The 27,052-nt window shown below is 38.9% G+C and overlaps 1 protein-coding gene and 1 long non-coding RNA gene across 2 annotated transcripts; one reads left to right on the forward strand and one right to left on the reverse strand.

Moving 5' to 3' along the window:
* Positions 1-3,468: 3,468 nt before the first annotated feature.
* LOC130730851 (uncharacterized) lies at positions 3,469-20,863 on the forward strand. The gene is made up of 5 exons (XR_009016493.1): positions 3,469-4,390; positions 16,972-17,127; positions 17,594-17,744; positions 17,855-17,927; positions 20,357-20,863. It is a non-coding gene; the product is annotated as an uncharacterized LOC130730851 (long non-coding RNA).
* A 928-nt stretch (positions 20,864-21,791) lies between these two features.
* On the reverse strand, positions 21,792-25,619 carry LOC130730852 (probable carboxylesterase 15). Its single transcript, XM_057582985.1, has 2 exons — positions 24,810-25,619; positions 21,792-22,367 (listed from the first exon to the last, which is right to left on the reverse strand). The coding sequence occupies exons 1-2, from the start codon at positions 25,499-25,501 to the stop codon at positions 22,061-22,063; spliced, it is 999 nt and encodes a 332-aa protein (XP_057438968.1). The 5' UTR covers positions 25,502-25,619; the 3' UTR covers positions 21,792-22,060.
* Between the last annotated feature and the right edge of the window lie 1,433 nt (positions 25,620-27,052).

A 27,052-nucleotide genomic window follows, 5' to 3' on the forward strand; every position in this document is an offset into this window, starting at 1 on the left:
GGGTCGTCTTTTCAATTTTTTTTTAATGTGTTGGAGTGATTTAATTGGTTGTGCTTAAGAATGATGTGTTGGGTGTGTGTCCATGCAAGAATTTCTCACGAATATGGGGTGACAATTGGCTACCCAACCAACAAGGCTTTCAGCTTTGGTCCCCTAGACCAGAAGGATGTGATTGGACGCATATATATGAATTGATTGATCACTCAACGAGTATGTGGAAGAGGGATTTGCTAAGTGATATTTTTCTCCCTTTTGAAGCTGATCGGGAAGATCACGGAGTGCTGGGGCAGCCAAGAGGGGAGAAGGGCCGGTGATCGGGAAGATCACGGAGTGCTGGGGCAGCCAAGAGGGGAGAAGGGCCGGTGTGCTAACGAGCTGGGTGATCCCGGGAGGGGCTCCTGCAAGGGACTCCAATGCCAAAGTGAGTAGGGGAATCGAGTAAGTGGGTAGTGAGGTGAAGAGAATAACGTACCTTAGAATGGATGCGCCCCCTCCCTTATATACACGCTGGGGTATTAGGGTTGGAGCCATGCAACGTCATGCATGGTCCGTACCGGTGGGCTAGGAGTCGTTGGATCCTTCTGCTCCTCCTGCTGCTAACAGTGATCCAACGGCCTAGAATCCCTAGGGACCCACCTCCCAACCACCCTAGTTCCGTAGGGTGGTGGGCCTAGGTCAACCCCTAGGTGGTGGGGTCCAGGTTCTTGGATCAGGGAGGGATGTCGTCCTGCTTGCGGTACTGGGCCCGGACATCCCACCTTGGTCGTCCCCACGGGCCTTCCCCGGACAACCCTGATCGGTGTGTCTCCGTCCGTCCCAGAACAGTAGTCCCCCAGCTCTGGTCCACTACTTTAGTGGGCCTGGAGCTTTAGGTGGGGCCCTCCCCAGGCAACCCTGATCGGGTACTAACCATACCGGGGATAGGGGTCGGTGTGTCTCTGTCCGTCCCAGAACAGTAGTCCCCCAGCTCTGGTCCACTACTTTAGTGGGCCTGAAGCTTTAGGTGGGGCCCTACTGGGTGAAGCTCGCTTGAGTGTTCTCCTGTCATTTGGGTCGATTCTTGTCAGCCCTTACCGGAACAGAAGCCATTTAGATTGAGAACTTGCCTTTGAATCCGGATGTGAATGATGACTCGTTGGTATGGGCAGCAACGCCAAGAGGTTTTTTCTCTGTGAGATCAGCATATCATTGCATTAGAACCTGGAATTCTCATAGTGTTGCTTCAACATCAGAGTCTACATTGAATGAGGTATGGAAGATCTTATGGAATTTGAATGTTATTCCTAGATGTGGTCATTTGTTGTGGAAGGTTTTGAAAGGAATTGTTCCAACTCGCAAGAGATTGTGGAATAAGGGTGTTCAAGTTCTGATTTTCTGCCCTCGTTGTGATCAAGTTGCTGAATCTATAGAACATGCTTTAAGGGACTGTCCTTGGGTGAGAAGGGTTTGGTTTCTGTCTCCCTTAGGTTTCTCTTGGCCAAGCAATGAAGACCAAACTTTTCAAGCATGGTGTCATACCATTTTACTGTCTGCACCGAAGGAAGTGGGAGAAATTTTGGCTACCTTTTGCTATTATATATGGAAGGCTCGAAATGCTCTATGTTTTGAGGGAAAGAGCAGTGCAGAATTTGAAGTTGTACATCAGGCATTGGAGGCCCTGAACTCGTACCAGATAACGCAAAAACAAGAGGTTGTTCCTGTAAGAAATTCTCCCTTGTGTGCATGTTAGGTCTGGAAAGCACCACCATTCAGAGTTCTTAAAATGAATGTGGATGCAGCGGGATCTGGATCTTCTTGGGGCTTGACTATGGTTGTGAGGAACTACTTTGAGAATGTTATTGCTGCAGCAACAAGGAAATTATTGGCTGATTTTGGACCAGAATATGCTGAGGCCTGTGCTATCAAGTTTGGAATGCAATTTGCTTTGGAGCATGGTTATACTTCTTTCATTATGGAATCTGATTGTAAAACGTTGGTTGATGCAATCCATAGCAATGTGTCTCATGGTTCTTACTTGGGATATATACTGCAGAATATTGCTGGTCTAAGGAGTTTGTTAGAAAAAATTTCCATTTCTCATGTTAGTAGAAATGCCAATAGTGTGGCACATGATTTATCCCAGTACTCCTTGTCTCATAATGATGGTATCTGGGTTGGTGTTACTCCTTTTTGTATTCAACAAAGTGTACTCAAGGACATTATCTCCCTTTCTGATTAATGAATCTTGTTTGACTGTCAAAAATAAAAATTGATTAGATCAGTAACCCATTGATCCAGTGTTTTGGTTGAGTCAAACGGTTCGAGTTTTTGTTCTCACCATCTTCTTTTATCTCATTTGCAAAATCCCCGACGTGTATTCCACTCTTTCACATTTTTAAGAAAATTTTCAATTTTTCCTTGAACACAAACACATCTCACCCTTGAACATCGATATTTAACTACACATTCTTCACAAAGTATGAGAAAAGCTATCTATGAACCAACATTTCATTATCCTAAAACATTTTATCCTAAAACATTTTAGCCTAGATTCAGGTTCGTACTTTGTAGGAATAAAGGGTAATGATCCAAAGAGTAATGTTATATCTTCATCCTCCCTCTTTGCAAACTCTCCTACAAAAATTACCCATATTAATTTCTTTCCAAACACAAAACCCTACCAGCAGATATTCAAAAACATACTAAAAGTTAGAACGGCAAAATAAAGAGATCGAGAGGATTTAGTGGAGATTTGGATAAATGCAAGTCATTCATGTCTTCGCATATATCAACAAATTTCCAACACAAAATAAAGCCCCGAACTAATGGTATTGGTGTTATATATTGTCATCATCATTTTGCACTGTGTGTCAAACTAATTGTCTGATCAGCAAAACGTGAATGGCCTATAAGATTCCCACGATCTGACCGATCCCTATTAATTCATTTCATCAATCATCTTCCCCACTGTTTGTTAAAAATATCCAAATCATACGAACAAAATCCAATAATTTAATTTTGTATATAGTTGAGCTCCTTAAGTATATAGTTTAGAGTTCAACTCGATTTGAGCCATATGCATGGAGAAATATTTGTTGGTAGAGCTAGGCATATCCCCCACTTAATGTTATTTAAGATAATTGAGAGAATTATAGTCTCATGGCTACCAGTTTTGCAATACCTCACGGAAAAAAAAATACCGATTTCTCAAATTTGATAAGGAATGAACTGTGTCAACATGCAATTACGTAATTAAACTATCATCGTTAAATGTGTTAAAATATTAATATAGTATTTTTCAATGAATAGTAAATGGATTCTTATTTTTTTCTCCTTCAAAAAATCTACTAACTTACAAAGGAAGGATTGGATTCTACTGTTCATGCACCATCTTTTTTTTTTGTAACGGAAGAGATGGATGGGCTGGGCCTATCTGAGTTATCTTCACTGCTACTCTGCACCCTCTCTTCTTTCTCTGCACCCCATCAGTGTTCTACGATGTAGGGAATAGGTTATTAGGTTTTTTCCCTAATTCAGATTCAGGTGAAGACATCAATTGTAATTGCTGGCCCTATTCCCAGTTGAAGGTTCTGGAAGCTTCAACCTCCCCTGCCGGCTAGACTGGAAACCTACGTCGTTCTCAAAAAACCAGCTGGGAAATTTGCTTTACAGGCTGGTTCATAATTTCTTGGGTAGCTTATAGCCTTGACTGGCACCTATAATCCGCTGAGAGCCTTAGCTTCCCCTCTTCCAGAACCTTCTCTGACGAATAGGTAGCTCTATTCCTACACATGAAGCTTAGGGAGCCAATGATGTCAAACTTCTATAAATTCTTCATCTTCCTTCCTGTTCTCCCCACGCTTGTTATCCTCATTAACGGAAATCATGAGACGACGGTGGGGAGAGAGACACGGTGGGTTCTGCTTCGTCATGGCCTGGGGCGTTTCAGCGGCGCAAACAAGGCGAAGCAAACGGCGGCCATCGCGATTTAAGAGAGCGGCACAACAGGACTGGTGATGTTGACTTCGGGGAAACGACGGCGGCGGCACCAAAGCCAGCGGGAGCAGCGTTCGACTTCGACCCTCTTCCTCCTCAACGATTCCGGTGACATCCCCCTCCTCAGCCATTGAGCAATCAGCGAGAGTCAACCTCTCTTGTCTTCTCCAGCCCTCGAAGGAAGAGATTCAGACAAAATGGGCAACATAGTAAATCTAGATGAGAGTGTTTTCGATGTGGATGGATGATAACACCTCTATTGATAAGCTCTCTAGATATTTGAATCTCAAGGTTGATGTAGGGAGCAGGGACCAAGTTTTCCCCTCAAGTTTATTGAAAGTTTGTACCGATGTGTGTGGATTTAAATAGACAGAGCACAGAGATGTAGTCATGCATTTGTAGTTTGCAATTCAAGGTAATTATTTTTTAACTCATCTTATTAACAATTGGTGTATAATAGTGGCGGTTTAGTGTTATTTATGATGTTCCTTACTAATGGTATCAACATCCTTATATGTCTATACTGGGAAAGATTAAGCACCCCAAAATTATTAGAAACCTGATGATAATACATGTATATTATAGTAGAATAATGAAATTGGTAACACTATTCTATAACAAACAAGCAGACTAAGAGTAGAGAAGTTGTTGTTGAAGGTATGAAAAACGGTAGAAAGGGGGGGGTTTGAATAACGTTTTCAGTACAAAACTTCCACCTTAAAGATTTTGACAAATCTTTCGAGAACTTAAGTGCTAAAGATAAGAGATAGAGAAGCACACAAGGATTTTATCCTGGTTCACTTGATAAATCACTCAAGCTACTCCAGTCCACCCGTTAAGGTGATTTCTTCCTTCTTAGAATGAAGGCAATCCACTAATCAGGTAAGAGTTACAACTGCACTTGAAACCTACAAGTGACTAACAATTACACTGACTTAGCTCACACTAAGATTCACTCTCTTAGTCTTCTCTAGGATCCGATCAACCTTGATCTCCTAAAGGAACTAAACAAACTGTTTTTCAAAGAAATGTTTACAAGAGATTTGCTTCTAAAAAGCTAATAGTAAACTCAATGAATTTCAGATGAAAGAAAGCTTAGAATATTTTGAATATGTCTTGCGTATGTGAATGTTTCTTCTCGCCGCTTCTTTCAATCTTCAGCCTCTATATATACTCCAAGGATTAGGGTTGAGCGTTGCATGGGAAATGCTACCGTTGGAGGGCAGTTCTGGAAAATCCAGCTTCTGCTGTGGCTGAGAACGTTAGGTAGGTCGTCAGGAAGGTACACTTGCTTTTGTACTTGGATAGCGACTTGACCTTTTAACCTAGGAGACTTCTGATCAGAGGAATGCTTCGTATTGGAACTTGTGAAGCCGGTTGATCAGAGTCAGAGGGAAAGCACAGATCCTCTGACCATTGTATCTTCTGATTCTGAACTCAGAGGGAAGAACATGGCCTTCAGAGTTTCTTGCTTCTGGACTTCAGAGTTTCCACTATTCAGCTTCTGGATCTTTAGAGTCTTCTACACCATCAGAACATCTGAACCTTCAGTGTTTCTTGGTTATCAGAACTTCTGGATCTTCAGAGCTTCTAGCGACTGAGTCCACATCAGAGTTTGTATAGCTTCAGAACTTCTGAAGCTTTTCCACTGTTCATACTGAACATGGTGAATGCGAAAGCGTTGCTTGGGTTACTCTTTATACACAGTGCTTCTGATTTGTGTGAGATTGAGTTGAGGTCAGAGCCTGTAAATAGCACACTCAGAAAAACACGTTAGAGTACCACAATTGTTCATATCAAAAGGTTAACTTGTAATCATAAAAACATAGAGTTGTACTACTAGATCAAAACTTGATCTTACAATCTCCCCCTTTTTGATGATGACAAAACTAAAATTTTTGATGAACAATTCTTAAACATTAAACTGAATTCACTCAGAGTTTAGAGATATAGAATAAGACTTATCCTGATGTGAATAGTTTATCTTGCTCATTCTGAATTCAAGTCACTGCTTGATTCTGAGCTTAGCTCCCCCTGAATCTAATACTTGATGAAAACGTTAGTAAAGTCTAGATTCTGAGCTAAATAATATAAGAGTTCAGAGTGAAAAACTTATGACATAGATGAAAAACGAATAATCAAAGCGCATAAGTGATCAGAGTTATGGACAAGGTATCAGAGTCTTGGGTATCAGAGTCAACTTAGAATTACTTCAGAAGAAGTGAAATGTATTCCTTGTATTTGCCCAGTGACACATCTATGGTCATGAAGGTGGAACTCTTAAAATCTCCAAAAGAAAAATAAATCACACTAACACATCTTACACATCAAAAACTGGGTTTACTCCCCCTTTTTGTCATAAGCAAAAAGCCTGGGGTGTGAAAAACTTAGCTTGAAGTACAAGGTACTCCCCCTTAGAGAAGGTCTAAGTTTAAAGAAAACGAAAACGATGTAAGAATCAGAGTTAGGCGAAATAAATAAAAGAGTTAATGCAAGGGATGAACGTTTACCACCGGTCAAGTGAGTAAATAGAAGGGTCAGTTACCAAGAACTTAACCTCGAGAAACTGTAGGAGCATTAACTTGCAGAGAGAAAGTGAAGCCTATATAAAGCGTTGGAGAGAAAGGTAAGCTTCACACCTCGAATAATTTTCAGTGAAAAAGAATGGCATCATACAACGTAGCACTAGAAGAGCTGAGGAAGAAGGCTTTTGAAGAGGACTTGTTCCTGAACATCAGGCATCCAGAGGGTACAACGACCATCTCGGAGCTAACACGGACACTGCTGGAAGAGGACCTGCGTCCAGAGTTGGAGAGAGACCTGAAGGAATTTCTTGCCTTCGTGGAGGAGGTGCAAGAACTCAGCCGGCTTGAACTCAAGCTGCTGGAAGAAAAAGAGAGTTTGGAAGAGAAGCTCAGGACTTCAGAAGAGATTCTGGAGAGGGATGAGCTAAATGTTAGGCTCAACAACATCCAGCATGTACTGGAGCATCTGGAGAAAGATAGGTCAGAGCAGCACCAGGAGTGCAGAAGAATGAGGAGAGATCCTCCATTCTAGACTTTTTAGGGAAGTAATGTATGATGTAAACGCAAAAAGATTATGAATAAAACGAGTTTAGCAAACATATGTGACACAAGTATATAGATACGCATATATAATCACAAACGAATAAAATAGAATAGGTAAATAAAAAAAGAAACAGAGTTTAAATAAAACAACGTTAGATAAAAAGAAAGAAAAAGAAGAGATCCTAAAACTAAGGTTTGTCAGATCGTCGCAGAAGTTCCATCATCATTTGCTTCATCTCAATCAGCATGGATTCATGAGTGTCAAGACGTTGTTCCATGATGTCGAGTCTGGATGAGCTTGGCTGAGTAGAACTGGAAGAAACATTCTGAGCAGCTTGAGGATCTGGAATGGAAGCAGAAGCAGCAGGAGTAAACACAACTGGTGCAAGTGCTTGGCATCTAAGAGCTTCAGCCTCAGCTTCAAGTAGCTCTGCCTCAAGTCTGGCTTGTTCAGCTTGAGCTGCTGCAAGACGCGCAGCTTCTTCTGCTTGAGCCTTCTTTCTCTTGGCTTCTTCAATGGCTTCAAGAAGCTTATTTCTCTGTTCTTGTTCATGAAGAGCCACCCTTCTACCAAACCTTTGCCTTGCAGCCTCAATGCTCTGACTTCCCTCTGCATGCGGGAGCTGCATCATAATTGGAACTTGAGCCACTAGCCAAGTGCTCAGATTGTTCCACTCATCAGCCACACTTTCAGCATTCTCACTGAGGTCAGTCTGACCGTGCACATTGCGGAGCCTCAAGGAGGCTTCATGATAGAAAATATTGATGCACTCAGAGAGAGATGTGGGTTGAAGGTGAGTATAGGGAATTATGGAGAGGTTGGTTTCAGGAGAGGCTGGGTGATTGCTGCTATGAGCTTCAGAGACACCTTGTGGAGAACCAATGTTAATCATAGGAGCATTGGGTTCAGAGGTTCCAAGGTGAGGGTCTGAAGTTTCAACCAGAGGATGAGGTGATCTAACCGAGGATTGGTTAGACACTGAATGTTCGGGTTCAGGTTCTGGTTGAATAGGCTCTTGTTGGTTGGGGACATGGTGAGCTTGTTGAACCAAGGGGTCTGCCTCTTGTAAAGGATTAGCCAAGATAGGTTCATCTGGGTCTACTAGACGTTCAGGTCTAGGGCCAGGATATCTCCTAGGGCTTGGACAAGTTAGGTAATATTCTTCCAAGGTAGACACCTTTTCTTTTCTAACATCCATGAATTTTCTAATGGATTCAGAGTTATTGGAGGGAGAAGAATCAGCAACATTGGTTGGGAAGGATACAGGTGTAAAGGCTGTTGAAGAGTCTGTATCCGTGGTTTTGGCAGCAGGACGTTCTGATGCTCTGGGAACAGAGTGATCAGACGTTCTGGGTTGTGGTTCTGTTTGATTTGGCTCGGGTTGGTCATGGATGATGGGTTCAGAGGATAATGGGTCGTACGGAATGGTGAGGAGAGAGGTTGGTTCTTCTGACCTAGAGGGTTGGTTCTGAAGCAAATTCCAGAGAGGTGCTTCAGTAGGAGAAGGTTGAAAGAAGGAAGATCTTGGGGAATGTGGTGGAGTGGTGGTTTGTGCGGCTGGCTGGGATTCAGGAATAGGAGTGAGGGGATTGGAGGAGTGTTTGAGCATAGCAGAAATAGGGAGTGCATCAAATAAATTCAAATCATCATCAGAAGCAAGTGCAGGCTTACTTGAATGTGCTGATGATCGAGTCACTCTGGCAGGAGGTTCAGTCCTTCTGACCACTTCAGCAGCTGGTTCCACCCGAGTAGGCTTCACCACGATTCTGACTTTCTTCTTCTTCTTCTTGGGAGGACCATCCTCACTATCACTATCATCACCATCATCAGGCTTTCTCTTCGTCTTCTTGACCAGAGGGACATCAGATTCCTCAGAAGATTCGTCCAGAACCATCTTCCTCTGAGCTTTCCTCTTGGGAGGAGAAGGAAACTCTGGAGCTGGCGGCAGTCTGCTGACGAAATCATCAAGGTCAATTTCGAAACCTTGAGCCCTGAGGTCTTCAACATAGCATCTGATGGCGTCAGGATTGTCCGCTTGTGTCCACAGAGGGTAGTCATTCAGAGGCATTCTTCTTCCTCTGATTTCAGAAGATGTGTCTTCATGAGCAGGAGCAATCTTCTTCTGGACCAAACCCATCTTCTTCAGAGAATTTGCAGTGAAGACATCACTGACAATGGTGCTCAAATCCTCTGTGCAACCAGTATTAATCAAATCTTGCACCAAGTTGCTTTCAATGAGAAAGTCTGAGAGCAGCCTCCCAAAAGGGATATATTTGATTGCAGACTTGATGGAGGCGGTGGTGCGAGACTTCCGGATGCATTCCTTCAAGTAGGAAAACAGGAAGTAGGGAAGGCAGATCTTCTCCTGATTTTGGATGAAGAACAACATCGCCTTCTGGTTGAAGTTGATGTAGTCTGGGGAACTGCCCTTCGGTCTCTGGTTTATGCAATTGAGCAGAATCTTGTGCCAGATCCTGAGTTTGGGGTGAAGATCCATCACCTTGTAACTCGTCTTGCCCGGTTTGAAGGTGGTGTACAGAACCTGGTTGACTATGTCCTTGGTGCTGGGTTTCAGCTTCGATTCCGTCAGTTGGAACCGATACCCATAAGCAGTTTCTGCACCTAGCAGATTCACGAATGACTTCTCAGTGATGATGATCTTCCTTCCAAGAATGTGAGAGACCACCTGAGTATCATCGCAGTCGGCGTGCTTCCAGAATTCCTTTACCAATCTATCATACACCGGTCCTCGAAGTCTGTTGAAGTAATTTCCCCAACCTTGAGCTTGGACTTCAGGACGAAGATCAAACCCATTTGCAGCCAAGTTGTCGAGGTTGAATCTCCATTCTGCCAGGACTTGGAGTTCCTCAGGAGGATAAACACAGTGAACGACACAGCCCCGTTCTGCAATTGGAACACTCTGTTCTTGAGCTTGAACTTGATCTTGAGTTGGATTCTCAGAGCCCCTTTGACCCGTTGCTAGACCAACTACCATGTGAGGGAACTGAGGTGCATCTGCAGTAGATCTTCTGGTTTGTCTCACCATTTTGAAGAGGTTGAAGGTTTGAGGTAGAAGATGAAGGTTGAAAGATGAAGAGAGATCGAGAGAGAAATCGAGAAAAAGGCGGTTTTGAAAAGCAGAGAGAGCGAGAGTGAAAACCGGAAGTGAAAGAGAACGTGTGTGTATAGTGGGTTTTATCAAATAACCGTTGTTGATTCAAAAAGCACTTTAAGATCAACGGCTGAAAATTAAAGATAGATAGTAACAGTAAAATACACAATCACACACAGGAGATAAGCATATCTACACGCAATCATAACAGACTGTCACACGGGCACAAGGAACTATGCATCAGAAATTCTGACGCACGTGTTGTTGTCTCAGCTTCAGAGTCAGTACCAGTGGGCACACACACTCTGATTGAGTTACCTTCTGGACTAGACATCTTCTGATCAAGAAGTATCATAGTCAGAGGTTCTGATCCATCTTCACTCTGGACAAAAGTCCATGTTTAGATTTTTCAGAATAAAGTTAAATCTATCCTCTGCTAATGGCTTTGTAAAGATATCTGCCCATTGATGGTCAGTATCAACAAACTTCAGAAGAAGTACGCCCTTCTGCACATAATCTCTAATAAAGTGATACTTTACCTCAATGTGCTTTGCCCTTGAATGTAGGATAGGATTCTTACTCAATGAGATTGCAGCAGTGTTATCACAATAGATTGGGATATTGCTCTCAAGGATCTGATAATCCTCCAGCTGATGTTTCATCCAGAGCATCTGAGTGCTGCATATTGCTGCTGAGATATATTCTGCCTCTGCAGTTGATAGTGTAATGGTTGATTGCCTCTTGCTTGCCCATGAGACTAGATTGCTTCCCAGAAATTGACAATTTCCGGAAGTACTTTTTCTCTCTGTTCTATCTCCAGCATAATCAGCATCACAATAACCTGAAAGCTTATACTCTGATGTTTTCTTATACATCAAGCCAAGGTTAGTGGTGCCTTTCAGATACCTTAGGATCCTCTTAACAGCAGTTAAGTGGGTTTCCCTTGGAACTGATTGGAATCGAGCACATAAATGAACACTAAATAATATGTCTGGCCTAGATGCAGTTAAGTATAGAAGTGAACCTATCATGCCACGATAGAGCTTCTGACATACTTTACCACTTTTATCTTCTTTCTCCAGAATGCATGTAGGATGCATTGGAGTCTTGGCCACTGTAGATTCCAGCATATTGAACTTCTTCAGAAGTTCTTTAGTGTACTTGCTCTGATGGATATATGTTCCTTCTGGTGTTTGATCAACTTGTATTCCCAGAAAGTACTTTAATTCTCCCATCATACTCATCTCAAATTCAGCTTGCATCATCTCAGAAAATTCTTTGCATAGAGATTGATTAGCAGAACCAAATATAATATCATCAACATAAATTTGCACAATTAGGATATCATCTTTATAAGTCTTGCAAAAAAGAGTTGTATCTACTTTACCCCTTACAAACTTATTCTCCAGAAGGAATGAGCTAAGTCTCTCATACCATGCTCTGGGAGCTTGCTTCAGACCGTAGAGTGATTTCTTCAATTTGAACACATGGTCTGGTTTCTTTTCATCTTCAAAACCTGGGGGTTGATGAACATAGACTTCCTCTGAGATATAACCATTTAGGAAGGCACTCTTTACGTCCATCTGATGTAGAACTATGTTGTGATTTACTGAGAAAGAGATCAACAGTCTGATTGCTTCCAGTCTTGCTACTGGAGCAAATGTTTCAGTGTAGTCTATTCCTTCCTGCTGGCTGTAGCCTTGAGCAACTAGCCTTGCCTTATTTCTGACTACATCTCCTTTCTCATTCAGCTTGTTTCTGAATACCCATTTCGTTCCAATAACATGGACACTCTCAGGCTTCTTCACTAAGCTCCAAACATCGTTCTTGGAAAATTGATTCAATTCTTCTTCCATGGCCAGAATCCAATCCTTGTCCTGAAGAGCTTCATCTATGGACTTGGGTTCAATTAAGGACACCAATCCTTTCAGACTCAGCAAGGTCTCTTCAGAGGGTCTGAAGGCAGATCTGGTTCTGACTGGTTCGTCTTTGTTGCCTAGAATCAATTCCTTAGGGTGAGCTGCAGTGATTCTGCTCTTCTTCAGAGTTTGTGAGTTAGAGGGACCAGCTTCTTCCTCTGGTTCATCTTCCTCTGGCTCAACTTCCTCTGGAGCTTTGCCTTTGTTAGAAACATTAATGCTTAAATCTGCAAACTTTTCAACTAGCTTTGACTGGTCAGAGTCAAGCTTATCATCAAATCTAACATGAATAGATTCTTCAATAGTCTTAGCATCAGTATTATAAAATCTAAAACCTTTAGATCTATCAGAATAACCAAGTAATAGACACTTAGAAGACTTAGCATCAAATTTATGCAATCTATCCTTAGTATTGAGAACATAACAAACACAGCCAAAAGGATGAAAATAAGAAATGTTGGGTTTTATGTTCTTCCACAATTCATAAGGAGTCTTATTCAGAATTGGTCTCACAGAGATTCTGTTCTGAATGTAACATGCTGTATTTACTGCCTCTGCCCAAAAATGCTTAGCCATGCCAGTTTCTTGGAGCATGGTTCTAGCCATCTCCTGAAGAGCTCTGTTCTTCCTCTCAACAACACCATTTTGTTGAGGAGTTCTGGGACAAGAGAAATCATGTGCAATTCCATAGGAATCAAACAGACTCTCAAACTTGTCATTCTCAAACTCTCCACCATGGTCACTTCTGACACGCACAATCCTACAAGCCTTCTCGTTTTGCACTTGAGCAATGAAGGTAGAGAACACAGCATGAGACTCATCCTTGCGGGTTAGAAACTTTACCCATGTCCAGCGGCTATAGTCATCAACGATAACCATCCCATATCTCTTGCCACCTATAGACTCAGTTTTCACTGGTCCAAAAAGGTCGATATGCAGAAGTTCCAACGGCCTTGAGGTTGAGACAACATTCTTTGCCTTGAAAGGGACTTTTGTGAATTTGTCTTTCTGACATGCTTCACAAAGAGCGTCTGAAGCGAACTTCAGATTGGGTAAGCCCCTGACAAGGTTTAGCTTGCTCAGCTGAGAAATCTTTCTCATACTGGCATGCCCTAACCGTCTATGCCATACCCACTGCTCTTCATTAACAGACAGAAGGCACTTCACATTCTGAGCCTCCAACTCAGATAATCTGATCTTATAGATGTTGTTCTTCCTCTTGCTGTTAAATAGAACAGAGCCATCGATCTGACTTACAGCCCGGCAGGACTTTTGATTGAATATAACATCATAACCCTTGTCAGCTAATTGACTTATAGACAATAAGTTATGTGTTAAGCCGTCTACCAATAAAACATTATCAATGCATGGGCTACTATCTACACAAATAGTACCAGTACCAACAATTTTACCCTTTTCATTTCCTCCGAAGCCAACTTCGCCTCCAGGCTTAAGTTTCAGCTCTCGGAACATACGCTTTTCTCCCGTCATGTGACGCGAGCATCCACTATCCAGATACCATGATTGGTGTTTCAGTGGAGCTATCAAGGATATCTGCAACATAGATAATCTTGTCCTTAGGTACCCACTTTCTGGGTCCTCTTTTGTTAGTTACCCCAGAGGTTCTGATCACCTTGGGTGTCTCAACATAATATTTTAAAGGAATATTTGCATGATATTTAGTCATAGAGAAAGATCCCTTTTTAAGAGGATGTTTAGCAACTTTAGCAGGTACAGGATCAGGCAATATGGTACCAGAGGGAACAAAGCATTCATACAAGGATTTAGCTTTAGACACAGAAGGCTCATTTCTAATTGGTTTAGAATAGCCAATGCCATGCATTCCATTTCTGCTTACGCCATAGATCATTGAAGCCATTAAGCTTCTATCCACGCTTTTAGCTAGGAATCTTTGAAAAGACTTTTCATACTTAGATTCATTCCTACAATCAGAGGCATCACAGGCAACAATTTCTTCTAACTTAGCAATCTGGTTCTTAAGCACAGAGTTAGAATTTACCAAAGCATGATTTTCATTTTTCAAATCAGAAATAATTTTCTCATGTTCAGAAGGAGTCTTGGAGACAGCAGATAAGTTCTTTTTCAACTTTTTATGCTTAGACAATAAAGAGTTATACTTATCCATGATATCAGACAAAGCATGTTTTAGTTCAGAGGTAGAGAAAGAAGCAAATACCTCATTTTCATCGTCTGAGTTAGGATCTCCTTCTGATTCTGAGTCAGAGTCAACAGCTTCCTTTGACTCTGCTCCTTTGTCTTTGACAATGGCCATGAGTCCTTGGACTTCACCATCAGAGTCAACATCCTCTGACTCTGATTCATCGAATGTCACCATCAGACTCTTCTTGGCCTTGAAGTGCTTCTTTGGCTTCTTGTCTTTCTTCAACTTTGGACAATCACTTTTGTAGTGCCCAGATTCTTTGCACTCAAAACATGTGACTTCCTTGATTGAAGACTTCTTCTGGCCTGAGGACTCATACTTTCCTTTTGCCTTTCCAGAGCCTTTGAACTTGCTCTGCCTGTGCTTCCAGATGCGGTTGAGTCTCTTGGAGATCAGAGTCAGCTCATCTTCATCAGAATCTTCTGATGCTTCTTCAGATTCTTCTTCTTCAGCTTGAAGAGCCTTTGACTTCTCAACCTTAGCCTTTTCAGATTTGGATTTCAAGGCTATGGACTTTTTCCTCAGATCTTGCATCTCTGAGCGCTTCAGCTCATGGCATTTCAAAATGCTGATGAGTTCTTCTAAACTCATATTCTCAACGTCTCTCGTGAGCTCTATTGAAGTCACCAAAGGCATCCAACTTTCAGGAAGACACCTGATGACTCTTATGACATGATCTTTTGTTGTGTAGCTCTTGTTGAGAGGTCGTATGCCAGCTACAAGCAATTGAAATCTGGAGAACATTTCTTCAATGGATTCATTTGGCTCCATGATGAAGGATTCATACTTTTGGATCAAAGACAATGCCTTTGATTCTTTGACCTTCTTGTTTCCTTCATGAGACATCTTCAGAGATTCAAAAATGCCTTTAGCAAACTCACGATCTGTAATCTTCTGGTACTCTTCATAGGAAATAGCACTTAGAAGAATTGCTCTTGCTTTGTGATGTTGTGAGTACAGCTTCTTTTGATCTGCAGTCATCTCTGACCTTGGGATCTTCTTGCCATCTGCATCAACTGGACGCTCGTAGCCATCCACAATAATATCCCAGAGATCTGCATCGAAACCCAGAAAGAAACTTTCCAGTCTATCTTTCCAATATTCGAACCTTTGACCGTCGAACATAGGAGGCTTTGCATTGTAACCATCTCTTTGAGTTTCACTGGTGGTGGCAGCCATTGTTTTTCACACCGGCCCGGATCACTGAACACTGTTAGGTGTGGTAATCAGAACTTGCGCTCTGATACCAATTGAAGGTATGAAAAACGGTAGAAAGGGGGGGTTTGAATAACGTTTTCAGTACAAAACTTCCACCTTAAAGATTTTGACAAATCTTTCGAGAACTTAAGTGCTAAAGATAAGAGATAGAGAAGCACACAAGGATTTTATCCTGGTTCACTTGATAAATCACTCAAGCTACTCCAGTCCACCCGTTAAGGTGATTTCTTCCTTCTTAGAATGAAGGCAATCCACTAATCAGGTAAGAGTTACAACTGCACTTGAAACCTACAAGTGACTAACAATTACACTGACTTAGCTCACACTAAGATTCACTCTCTTAGTCTTCTCTAGGATCCGATCAACCTTGATCTCCTAAAGGAACTAAACAAACTGTTTTTCAAAGAAATGTTTACAAGAGATTTGCTTCTAAAAAGCTAATAGTAAACTCAATGAATTTCAGATGAAAGAAAGCTTAGAATATTTTGAATATGTCTTGCGTATGTGAATGTTTCTTCTCGCCGCTTCTTTCAATCTTCAGCCTCTATATATACTCCAAGGATTAGGGTTGAGCGTTGCATGGGAAATGCTACCGTTGGAGGGCAGTTCTGGAAAATCCAGCTTCTGCTGTGGCTGAGAACGTTAGGTAGGTCGTCAGGAAGGTACATTTGCTTTTGTACTTGGATAGCGACTTGACCTTTTAACCTAGGAGACTTCTGATCAGAGGAATGCTTCGTATTGGAACTTGTGAAGCCGGTTGATCAGAGTCAGAGGGAAAGCACAGATCCTCTGACCATTGTATCTTCTGATTCTGAACTCAGAGGGAAGAACATGGCCTTTCAGAGTTTCTTGCTTCTGGACTTCAGAGTTTCCACTATTCAGCTTCTAGATCTTCAGAGTCTTCTACACCATCAGAACATCTGAACCTTCAGTGTTTCTTGGTTATCAGAACTTCTGGATCTTCAGAGCTTCTAGCGACTGAGTCCACATCAGAGTTTGTATAGCTTCAGAACTTCTGAAGCTTTTCCACTGTTCATACTGAACATGGTGAATGCGAAAGCGTTGCTTGGGTTACTCTTTATACACAGTGCTTCTGATTTGTGTGAGATTGAGTTGAGGTCAGAGCCTGTAAATAACACACTCAGAAAAACACGTTAGAGTACCACAATTGTTCATATCAAAAGGTTAACTTGTAATCATCAAAACATAGAGTTGTACTACTAGATCAAAACTTGATCTTACAGTTGTGTCACCCATTCAAGCAAGCTAAACTTTCTGAGCTGAGCTTTGATGGAAGAAATTATACACTGGTATAGAAATTCTCTCAGAAGGTGTAATAGCACTCTTGGTTTTCTGAAATACATTATAATGCTATGTCTTATTCAATGATTTTTCTTCTCAGTCTCATTACAGATGCCAGCCAAAGAAAAGAGCTTAATGTATCAACATCCTTTTCTGTAGTTTGACATGATTCTTTTTTTTCTGAATCTTCACAGGTTATGGATCAAGCTATGGCGTGGACCGGACACTGCAATTTCATGGCTGATAAATGAACAGTTTTGGTTTATTGGAGAGACCAATGCCCATTTAGCTATTGTCCCCCAAGTCCTGCTGAAAGTCATTGCAAGCATTCAGATCTCCTTGGTGATGATGTAAAGTTGTTAATTCAGTATCCTAAATTAGTCCTAAATTATGTCCAAATGAAATTTCACTTTATAGTTGGTTTTTATTCTCATTGTCATGTATTCTCTAAGAAAATCTTTAGGTTCATCTGAGAGCCAGCCACAAGGAATGAATTTTGATATATATGTTCCCTCGGTTTAGAGATTCAGATGCAGCCCCAGTAAATTGAAGGAAATCAATTTCTATTAATGCCATGGTTCAATGTCTAACATCAAGTACAGAATCATTCCACGAGATACTTGACATATTTCTTTTCTTTCTATATAGTCCCTCAACACTACTGGCTACTGACATAGCATATCAACTTGCATTTACATATGATGTATATATAAATTGTCTTACTATTATGGTATTTTGTTGCTAGATCTTACAGCACAAATTGTCTTTCTTTTTACAGTATAACTATATTTGTCTCTCAACTTTTTGAAATTGTAGGGAGTAAAACTACTTTTCAAATTGAACTTGCATAGCTCAGAGTGGAAGAGATGGATCATGGTATTGCAGATGAATCAAGTGTTGCACCCAAGGCACAGATTCAGATGAAATAACTGTAGATAACTGTAGAGGATTGGAAGAATTGCTTAAGGTGATATGCTTGGTGACTGATTCAAATGTACCTATTATGAAAATGAAGAGGTTGTTGCCACATCAGAAGTATGTGGAAGATTTAACTATTGAACTTATTATGTCATGTAGAGAGTTCAAGATTCTATCAATTGGGAGAAGATTCCAAAGAGTAGACAACCTCTACTTCTCTGCTTGGTGAAAGGTAACATTAACTAGCCACCACTTTCAAGTGTAGTTGTTTGGTGTATTTCATATTGGCTTGGGATGTTCTATGATTGGCTGTCCATTTAGATAGACTCGAACTTCCAATCAATATGCTTGGTTTGTACTTTGTTGTAGTGCACAAAACCTTACTTTTCATCAAACAGGTCATGTTATTTATCTTCCTGTAGACTTTATTAGACATTAGTATGTCATTTAGATAGACTCGAACTTTCAATCAATATGCTTCAGGTAATGTCTCTCCTCCTCAGTTAAAATTTCAGGATCAAATGTTTCTGCTGGGGATTTTGGGATATCAAATTTCCTTAGCTTTTCAATCAACCATACCTCCTTTGGCTTAGCCTGTAAATTAACAAGTTTAAGAAAAGGAAATATTGAGGAAGAAATGAAAAATGCCTCTTTCCAGCCTATTTGAGGCACTAAATTATTCCTGTAAACTGAGGTGAAGATGCCAAAGCCAAGTTGTTAAAAGTTAAAAACAGAAAAATATCTATTATGTATACTGTGATGTTATACTAATGTCTAATAAGCTAGGTAACTGAGAAATATTAATATTAATGTCTTCATGAAAAAATGATTTCACATAAGCTTTCCAAATGTAGAGTAAAACTTAACAGAGGTGTTTCAAATACAAATCCACATAAGGCAATGTTCTGTTTATTTCAATGCCAATATATGCAGGACGTATCAGAACAATACTTATACATTTAATAGAGAACTGAAACATGAAGAAAAACTAAGTGATCAAATCATGAAAGTATGAACCCCGACCAGAAGGAAGAAAAATCACAAAAGTAAATCATCAATAACAACCAAGCAGCTGAAGCAAAGTACAAATTACCATGAAATTCCAACATTTTCAAGCTTATATCGAATTCTAACTTCTGGATTTAGAGAATTCACTTTTTTCTTTGCCTTCAAACGATTGAATCTGAGTTCATTAACTTTAGCCTTTTTAGTCTTTTTTGTCTGGCCATCCTTAGTAGAATAACACCATCAGGCTTATCCAGAGAGAATCAAACAACACCATTGCCAGTCTTCAGTTCAACTGATGCATTGATAATGTATCTGGCAGGTAGCCAGTTTCCCAGAAGACCATGTCTTCCTATGATATTTGATCTCTGTACTAATACCCTCAAAAGATGCCTCGACATCCCATAAGTTCTTGGTTGTATAGACTTATGAGGGGTAAAAGACTGAAAATATGAAGTTGCAGTTGGAGATGGTGCAATGGTTGAAACATCTTGAACTAGACAGTCTAACCAGGATAGTCTATCTCTGCATAGCAAGAACATAAGGACTTCAGGAGTAGCCTAAATATGTTGAGCATCAGAAAATTAAATTCAACCAAGCATTAAAAGCAAAAGGATTTCTCCTTTCTTCCCCTTACTTGACGCGAAAATATAGACCATACTAATCACTGATCAAATGAACAGACACAAATAGATAAAAGAAATGCTTTGTCTAAGTGAGAAAAATGAACCTATTGAATTTGCAGGAGAACCCATGCCTTGCTCCTCTGAGTGAAGCTGCAGAAAACATAGAAGTCAAGAATCCAGCTGAAAAATCATAAAATGTAAACCAAACTTTTCCTTACACACTATCAAGCATATTTTCACTGTTTACACTTACAGGTTCTCTGCTTTTGGCTTAATGACCAACATGAATCAGTGGGTTGGAGGGGTAATTGGGATCCTTGGTTGTTGCTATTATTGCTAGGTAACATACAATGTATAAATTTTTATCAAGATTATGCTATCATTGCTATTCTTTCTCTTTGCTATAATATTTTGATGTCATTGCTATTGTTTACATACTTTTGTTAAGTAAATTCTATTAATTGTAATCTATAACAGAGTGCTTGGGTAGTAAGCTTATGAGTTGTAGGGTATTTTCTTCTTTCAATTTTAACTACTGAGCTTTGTATTATTTTGTATTATTTGCTTTCGTAGATAGGTCACTTCTAACTTGAAATATTTTTTGTTGTGATGTCCAGTTTATGTTATATCTATTTATAACAATTTTCCTGTTTTTCCTCTAAATTCCATCACACAAAGATACGAGTCTGACCCTTCACATAGCGCTTGAGGGGTTTTTGTAATCTAATTATTTGAATTGGAAAAATGAAGAGTTCTCTGTCAAAGTTTCATACATTTGGTCTATCATTTTTTCTCTTACACTTGCCATAATTTGAAGATTAGGAACTATACAAATCAGAAGCTAATTACAGTGAATATTCACAATTGGCAGAATGTGATCTATCCCGTTTAGTGACTTTCTTTCACCTTTTCTTTTTTCAATAGCTACAACTAAAGCATAGTTTGAACATATAATCTCTAGCAAACTAAATAAGCTTTTTACTACAAACCTACCTTTAGTAGTTTAAGCTTTCTATTTTTTCTTCTGCAGGAAAAGAAAGATGACATAACTGAAACTCCTCAACATGCACATTATCAAATCCCTTCTTTGACCGTAGCCCGGGAAATACTGTATGTGTTAGATGGACTTTGCATGCGAAAGCTTCTCCAAGTAAACACTCCTCTTGGCAAACATGGCTGTTAAGATGAGAGGAACCGTTGCAGGAGACAAATGCCTAAATTGTGACCGCTGGCCATATGAAATGTGAATGCATAGATCACACTACTATCAGTAAACTCATGCAAGTGGAGAATTGATTATCTTGGATAGTTATTTACCAATTACAGAATTTCAGTTGAAGAGGTGAATTCAATACACTTCAAGCCAATTTAAGACAGAATTTGAAAGATTGTTATTATGAATTTAGAACCTGCCGAATTTTTGAAAACTATCTCCCTTGGTTCTTATTATCCATTAATATGTTATGAAAAGTAAGAGCAAATGACTGCCATAGAATTTCAGAAAAACATGCAAGTGGATATTAAATTGTTTTGAATAGTTGGTTACCAGTTACACAATTTTAAATAAAGAGGTGAATTCAACACACTTTAACCTACTTTATGTCAGAATTTGAAAGATTATTTATGCATTTAGAAAACTTAGTGGTTACATATTATGACTTCATATTATTTTTCACAGTTTATTTTCTTTATTTCAGAAAAATCATCAGGGCAATCATTATTCTCAATGTTCCAGATGCAAAAAAGTGTTATACTTGACATGACCATCAATCAAGCAAAAAAACTTCCAAATTTTTGTTTTCCTATATCTAAAATTTATTTTATTATCTTAATTCATAACTTATCTTTTAATAAACATAGCAAAAATAACACAGGTTTTTAACGAATTCATGTGACAAACAAAAACGAATACAAAAGATAAAAAACATATTAGTATTTTTAATGATATATATCATAGTCAAAGATGTATATATTAAGAACAAACCATTTAAATAAATAAAATGAGCAGGTTCCATGCATCGCACGGGTAAAATCCTAGTTATACACAAACAAAAACTAACAAGTCTCTCAACACGAGGTTTTGCAACTCCAAGTGAGACTTCTCAATAATGCAAACACCAAAGGAAGAAACTTTGCTCCTAATCTAGCTAGATCGATGATCCGCAATAATATTACAGTTCTACGAATCCAATATATGCACTAGGTACCGTTCTATTCCCTATGAAGCCAATATTGGATTTCCATAAGCACAAGCATGAATCTTGTGCTCTCCTCATCCTCCAACAACGTCAAGAGTTCGCAATCGACCTCACACAAGACATTCTTGTAATCCTGATTTCACGCAATGGATAGACCATCTCTAAGCGCATGTGCCTCTACCAGCAATGAGTTTCCCCCCACTTAAAAAGTGGAATCATTCTAAAAAACGCTAAAAATCATAATTTAACATATGTACAATAATGGAATTTTCTACGAATGTGAACTTTATAAATTTCCACTCCAAAACAATATATTTACACAATTCACAAGTCATGCCAGAAATCACTAAAATTGAAAATGAACGTGGTTGACAACAATCTCCACTCAAACTTTGCACACCATTAACTAATATCGACGAATATTTATTCACACAAACTACTTTACTAAAAGCCAAAAACATGGATAAATTAACTTAATTACATCATTGCCTTTAATTTGTTCTCTAGGTGTGTACTTCGATCTCCTAATTAGTTAATTAACTAGAAGTTTCAAGTATGAATTGTTTGAGGATTTGGATGACTTCTTCCGAAACTTCTGAGTACGAATCATGGGTGAAAAATCCATGCTCACTACCCTCAAACTCAATGTATTTGATGTCTTTTCCTAGTTCTTTTAACCTTGTTGCATAATCTGCTGCTCTATCCTTTAGCAATTCATTACCTCCAACTATCACCAAAATTGGCTCAAGATTTAGTTCTCCAAGATTTGGACTATCTGGTCCGAAAGGATTCGCCAATGGGTGGTCTCTGCTCACTCCAACTGGCATTGACAGCCTCCAAAATCTGCTTCAATTGAAAGAATCAGCATGATGATTGTAAAATAAAACATACCTGCATGGGTTTTTTTAGTACATGTATTTGAAAGAAAATTATGTTCAAGTCAGAAATACTGATCACATTATAATATGGCTTGCTCTTTTAACGAGTTTTTTTCATACACTAAACACACAATAATTTATTTTACCAACAAGTGCGCTTGGCTTTTGCAAGTATACTTTTGTTGCATGGTTTGATGTTATGCATCAAATAAAACTTGAGAAATTAAAAAAACATAACTTCTTATTGACCATTAAATTGCAATATGTATTTAAAGAAAAATATTATGGTTTAAATACTCTAAAGGTCCCTGAAATTGTCTGTTGTACGAAAATAAGCCCCTGAAATTTTTTTTCCCGATTCCGAATCCCTGTAAAAAAAATTTAATCAGAATAAGTCTCTACTCATGTTTCCAGTCCATGTGGCACAATTTTTACTGATTCATTTATTCCACATGGCTTTTCTATTTTTTTTAAATACACATGGATTAAAAAAATAAAATTAAACATTTAAAATTAAAATTAAAATTAAAAATAATGTTTAAATATTTTTTGATGTAATTTTTAATGAAACTAGCATCAGTATTAATGTTTTAATAATATAATACTATAGGATTGTAAGCTTTTCTATTAATAGTATTATTTGTTGTAGATCCTTATCGTTTCATTCCTTTATTCTTTGATTGTTGATGTATACCATTACCTTTATCTCTTATGCTTAATCTTGATCAAAGTAATGAAATCTCCATTGAATATAAAGGCAAAAAAAAGTTTTCGACAATGACGTTTCTATGTTCTCCATATATAATTGAATGGACAAGTTTCTCTGATGTCGCCTATGGTGGCGCAGTGGCTCCACAAGGTGTGATCACATGAAGAAAATTAGTGCAATTGATGGTCGACTAGCCAAGTGTTATCACTAATCACTTCAATTTTGTGAGATTTTTTGCCTTTCGATCAAACCATCATCATCATTGCCATTTTGATTTAACCTAATAGCTCACGTTTCAGTAACAATTATTCAATTCTTAATTCTTATAATTCATACTTCTTAATTTTTGTTTCATTCATTAAGAAAGGGATGGAAGTCAAAAATGTTAGCACCAAATTTATGTAATTGAGATTATTGAGTAGCCAAATTGTTATTAATTAACTTGATATGTTCTATTCATAGGATATCGCTATCCTATGCCATATGAGGCCAAAACTAAAACATGCGTAGTGAATTTAGTGTGTCCATTCAAGAGGAATATTCTTGAACCATGAGAGCGAATTCACACAACCAGTGGAAGTGTGGAACCACTTCACCGCAATTATTATTATTCATTCAATTCCAAAATGAATATATATTACCCTTGATTTGAGGCTTTTTGTTGTCTTTTCCCTGGTCTTTTGCTTTGGGTGTTGGTTCTCGGTCTCTTTTGGGTTGGCTTTTGGGTTTTCTTGCTGGTTGGTTTGTTTTTTTAGGTTTCCTCTGGGTTTGGTGGCCTTTTGTTCTCTTTGAAGTTTGGTTGTTTGCTCTACCTCCATTATTTATATATATTATATTTTGCTTTCGAAAAAAAAAATATTACCCTTGAATTTTTCCGCAGTACTAATAAAGAAGGTTTTGTATCTATAATAAAGAATTGGCATGTAATTCATCTTTAACTAAGTAGTAGAAGGTTTGAATTCTAACTCTTTTGAATGGAAACATGAGTTTTGATCAAATTACTACCATGTAGTGTATTGACTAAAAGACGATAAATTAGTTTCACAGCTACCTAATGTGAGAATACTTTAGTTAAGGTAAAAAAATTATTTGCACCTAATGAGTATTTTATGTGCTTGATTAACATAAGTGTCGACGATGTATCTATAAAGGAAATCCAGGGTCAAGTGGGATCGTTGGTATGGTGATAAATAGTGAAAGGGCAATGCTAGGTTGCTTCTCCTGATCAGAACTGTTGGGCATATGAGACTGAGTTGAACAATATTGAATCAAATGTTTTTTTTTATAGAACTTCACTATACAAATGTACTAATTAAGAGCGACTCCGATCCAGGTTACCAGTTGGTTGGACAAATCAAAGTAAGTAAGTTTAGATATTAGAAAAGTGCTGAATTCTCTAAATCAAATTGATCCCTTCATTCAGAAATCAATTGTAAGGTGTGGAAAAATCAACTTTTGGGCAAACACTGTAATTTTAAGCTGGTTGTAGTTTCCTAATGAGAGGAATGTTCTCATTCTCTTCTTAATCTAATATTTTGTTTTTGCTGTTAAAAAATACATGAGTATGTTGTGTGCATGGATTGAATTGCATCATGTCAATGGATATAAAAAATTGATATGATAATTTCTATATGGTGATGAAAAAGTGATCATATGCATAAATAGTTAAATTCGTTACCCTGATCAGTGATCACTCACCTGTCTAATAAATCCAGGTCCAACACTCGTTCAGGAGGACCTTCCTCGGACTTGGTTCGAACCTCGCCACCAAAAAACGGCGCCAACAAAACGTAACCACGTATCCGAACCGGGTCCAGCTCATGCGAACCGGGTCCGAACTGAACCGCTAGATGGTGCGCGATGTTCCCGCCAGACGAGTCACCCATGATGAACATGCGGTCAAAGTCAACGCCGCAGCGACTCAACCACTCATCCCCACCACCCTCCTTGAAGCTCAGCCCTAGCCTCTGTAGCCACCTCACGGCCTCCACGGCGTCGTCCACTGCCGCAGGAAGCCGGTGCTCCGGGGCAAGGCGGTAGTCCGGCGCAACCACCATGGCCTGGAGGCCCGAGGCGAGGCGCATGCAGCAGTTGTGAATGTGGGGCCACGTGCGCGAGCCAAAACAGAAGCCTCCACCGTGGAGAAACATAATCATAGGAAGTTTCATGTTCTTGTTGTGATTGCTGTTGTTGGTGTTTTGTGAAGAGGGTTTGTAGAGGCGGAGAGAGAGGTTGAATTTCTTGTCAAAGAGGCAGTCCTTGAAGGTGACAGAGTTGTCTTCGACGGCGGCGGCGTGGAATTTGATGTCGTTGGAACGGTGGACGGAGCCGTCGCTGAAGAGTTGGAGGAAGCCCATGCAGTCCTCTACTACGTGGGGAAGAGAATCCATTTTGGTTGTTATTGTGTGTTTTAGCAATTTGATATGTTGATTGTATTGTGTGGATTGGTGAGGTTCTCCAAGAGGGAGGGATCATATATATAATGCAAATCTACAATGCCTCTTGTGGTGGACGTGGGTGTGTTGTTATTAATTGTGGATTTTGATTGGAGGGTGATTTCAAGATAAGGTGTGTGGCATGTGTACACCAAGCTATTGGTTTATTTTATTTATTTATTCCTTTTGGATTTTAGGGAGTTAATTAGGTTAGTCAAGCCATTTTCGTATGATATCTCAAATGGTAAAAGCGGACATGAGTTGGGGAGAGAAAAGTTCAGATATCAATCTTTTGAGAGTGTAATTTATATTTATGATATACCAAAACAAGTTAGTCAAGTTGCCCCGTAATTGTTCAAGTAATGCATGATTGATTAATTTATCCTAACAAGATTTTATATGTTCGAGTATTATGTATGAAAAAGACTTTTAGAATGTGATTGTTCCTATATAACTTGTTAGATCCTAGAGTTATATTTACGACTGGCGATCAAATATATAGATATAAAATTTCATAATAAAAATGTCAGCTAGGTTGACATCCATTGAGTATATATATATACTAGTATTTTTTACCCGTGTGATGCACGAGGAATATTCATTTTTATTTTTCGTGTGTAATTTTTTAAAAAATTATGTTAATTTTATTTTGTTTGTTCAAATAATTATAAAATGACTATCAAGTGTGAGTAAGTCTAACATAGAAAGTAAATGACAATTTTGAGCTGTTTATAAGTAAGATGATTCATACACCTAATATTGTAAGGTTTTGGGTGAAAGATGAGGTGTTCAACACACTTGTGTTTGCTGTTTACCACAATGTGATGATCCCTCATAATTTTAAACATATTTTTTGCCCTAACGCCACCATGATATTAATGTTGTCAGCTCAAACAATATTGTGTCCCAATAAGGGTATTTGAAATCAACGAAAAAACATATGAATATTAAGTAGAGTAATGTCTCATTTACCATCTGAATATTTGAATGAATTTTATTGTCAAAATGAACCTCATAAATGTAGTAGAAATTAATTTCTAAAAAGAAGAAGAAGAAATTGGGTCATTTATAAGCCATGAGGAAAATAGGGTAGGATATGAGTTACAAACCTTAATTGACGATAAAGCAAATAAAGTAGGAGATAAGTTACAAAGATAACTCTTTTATTAGATATTTATGACATAATCATGATACTGTTTTGATCACAGTAATTAAATTGAGGTGATTTACAATATAAAATGATCTTATTTTTCATGTTTTTTATGTCTTTCATTTAATAATTAATCCACTTAACGTTTGAAAATGTGAAGTATTTTTTACAATATGGGATACATTTAAGGAAAGAAACCGAGTCCCTAATAATAGCTCAAGTGGTAAGAGCCGGGGGGGGATATGGGTAGGGGAGGAGAAGGTCTAAAGTTCGATCCGAGAGGGTGTAATTTATCTTTTCGATGTACCAAAAAGAAAGGAAAGAATCTGAATAGAAAAGATTGGTGAACATAAAAA

The sequence above is a fragment of the Lotus japonicus genome, chromosome 1, assembly GCF_012489685.1.
Source record: "Lotus japonicus ecotype B-129 chromosome 1, LjGifu_v1.2".
NCBI lineage: Eukaryota > Viridiplantae > Streptophyta > Magnoliopsida > Fabales > Fabaceae > Lotus > Lotus japonicus.

What these genes read in the sequence shown, in the direction of transcription:
- LOC130730852 (XM_057582985.1), bottom strand. Translation starts at nt 25,501, where the DNA reads ATGGATTCTCTTCCCCACGTAGTAGAGGACTGCATGGGCTTCCTCCAA. An exon ending in GACCTGGATTTATTAGACAG is followed by an intron (nt 22,368 to 24,809) that starts GTGAGTGATCAC and finishes CAATTGAAGCAG; the next exon opens with ATTTTGGAGGCTGTCAATGC.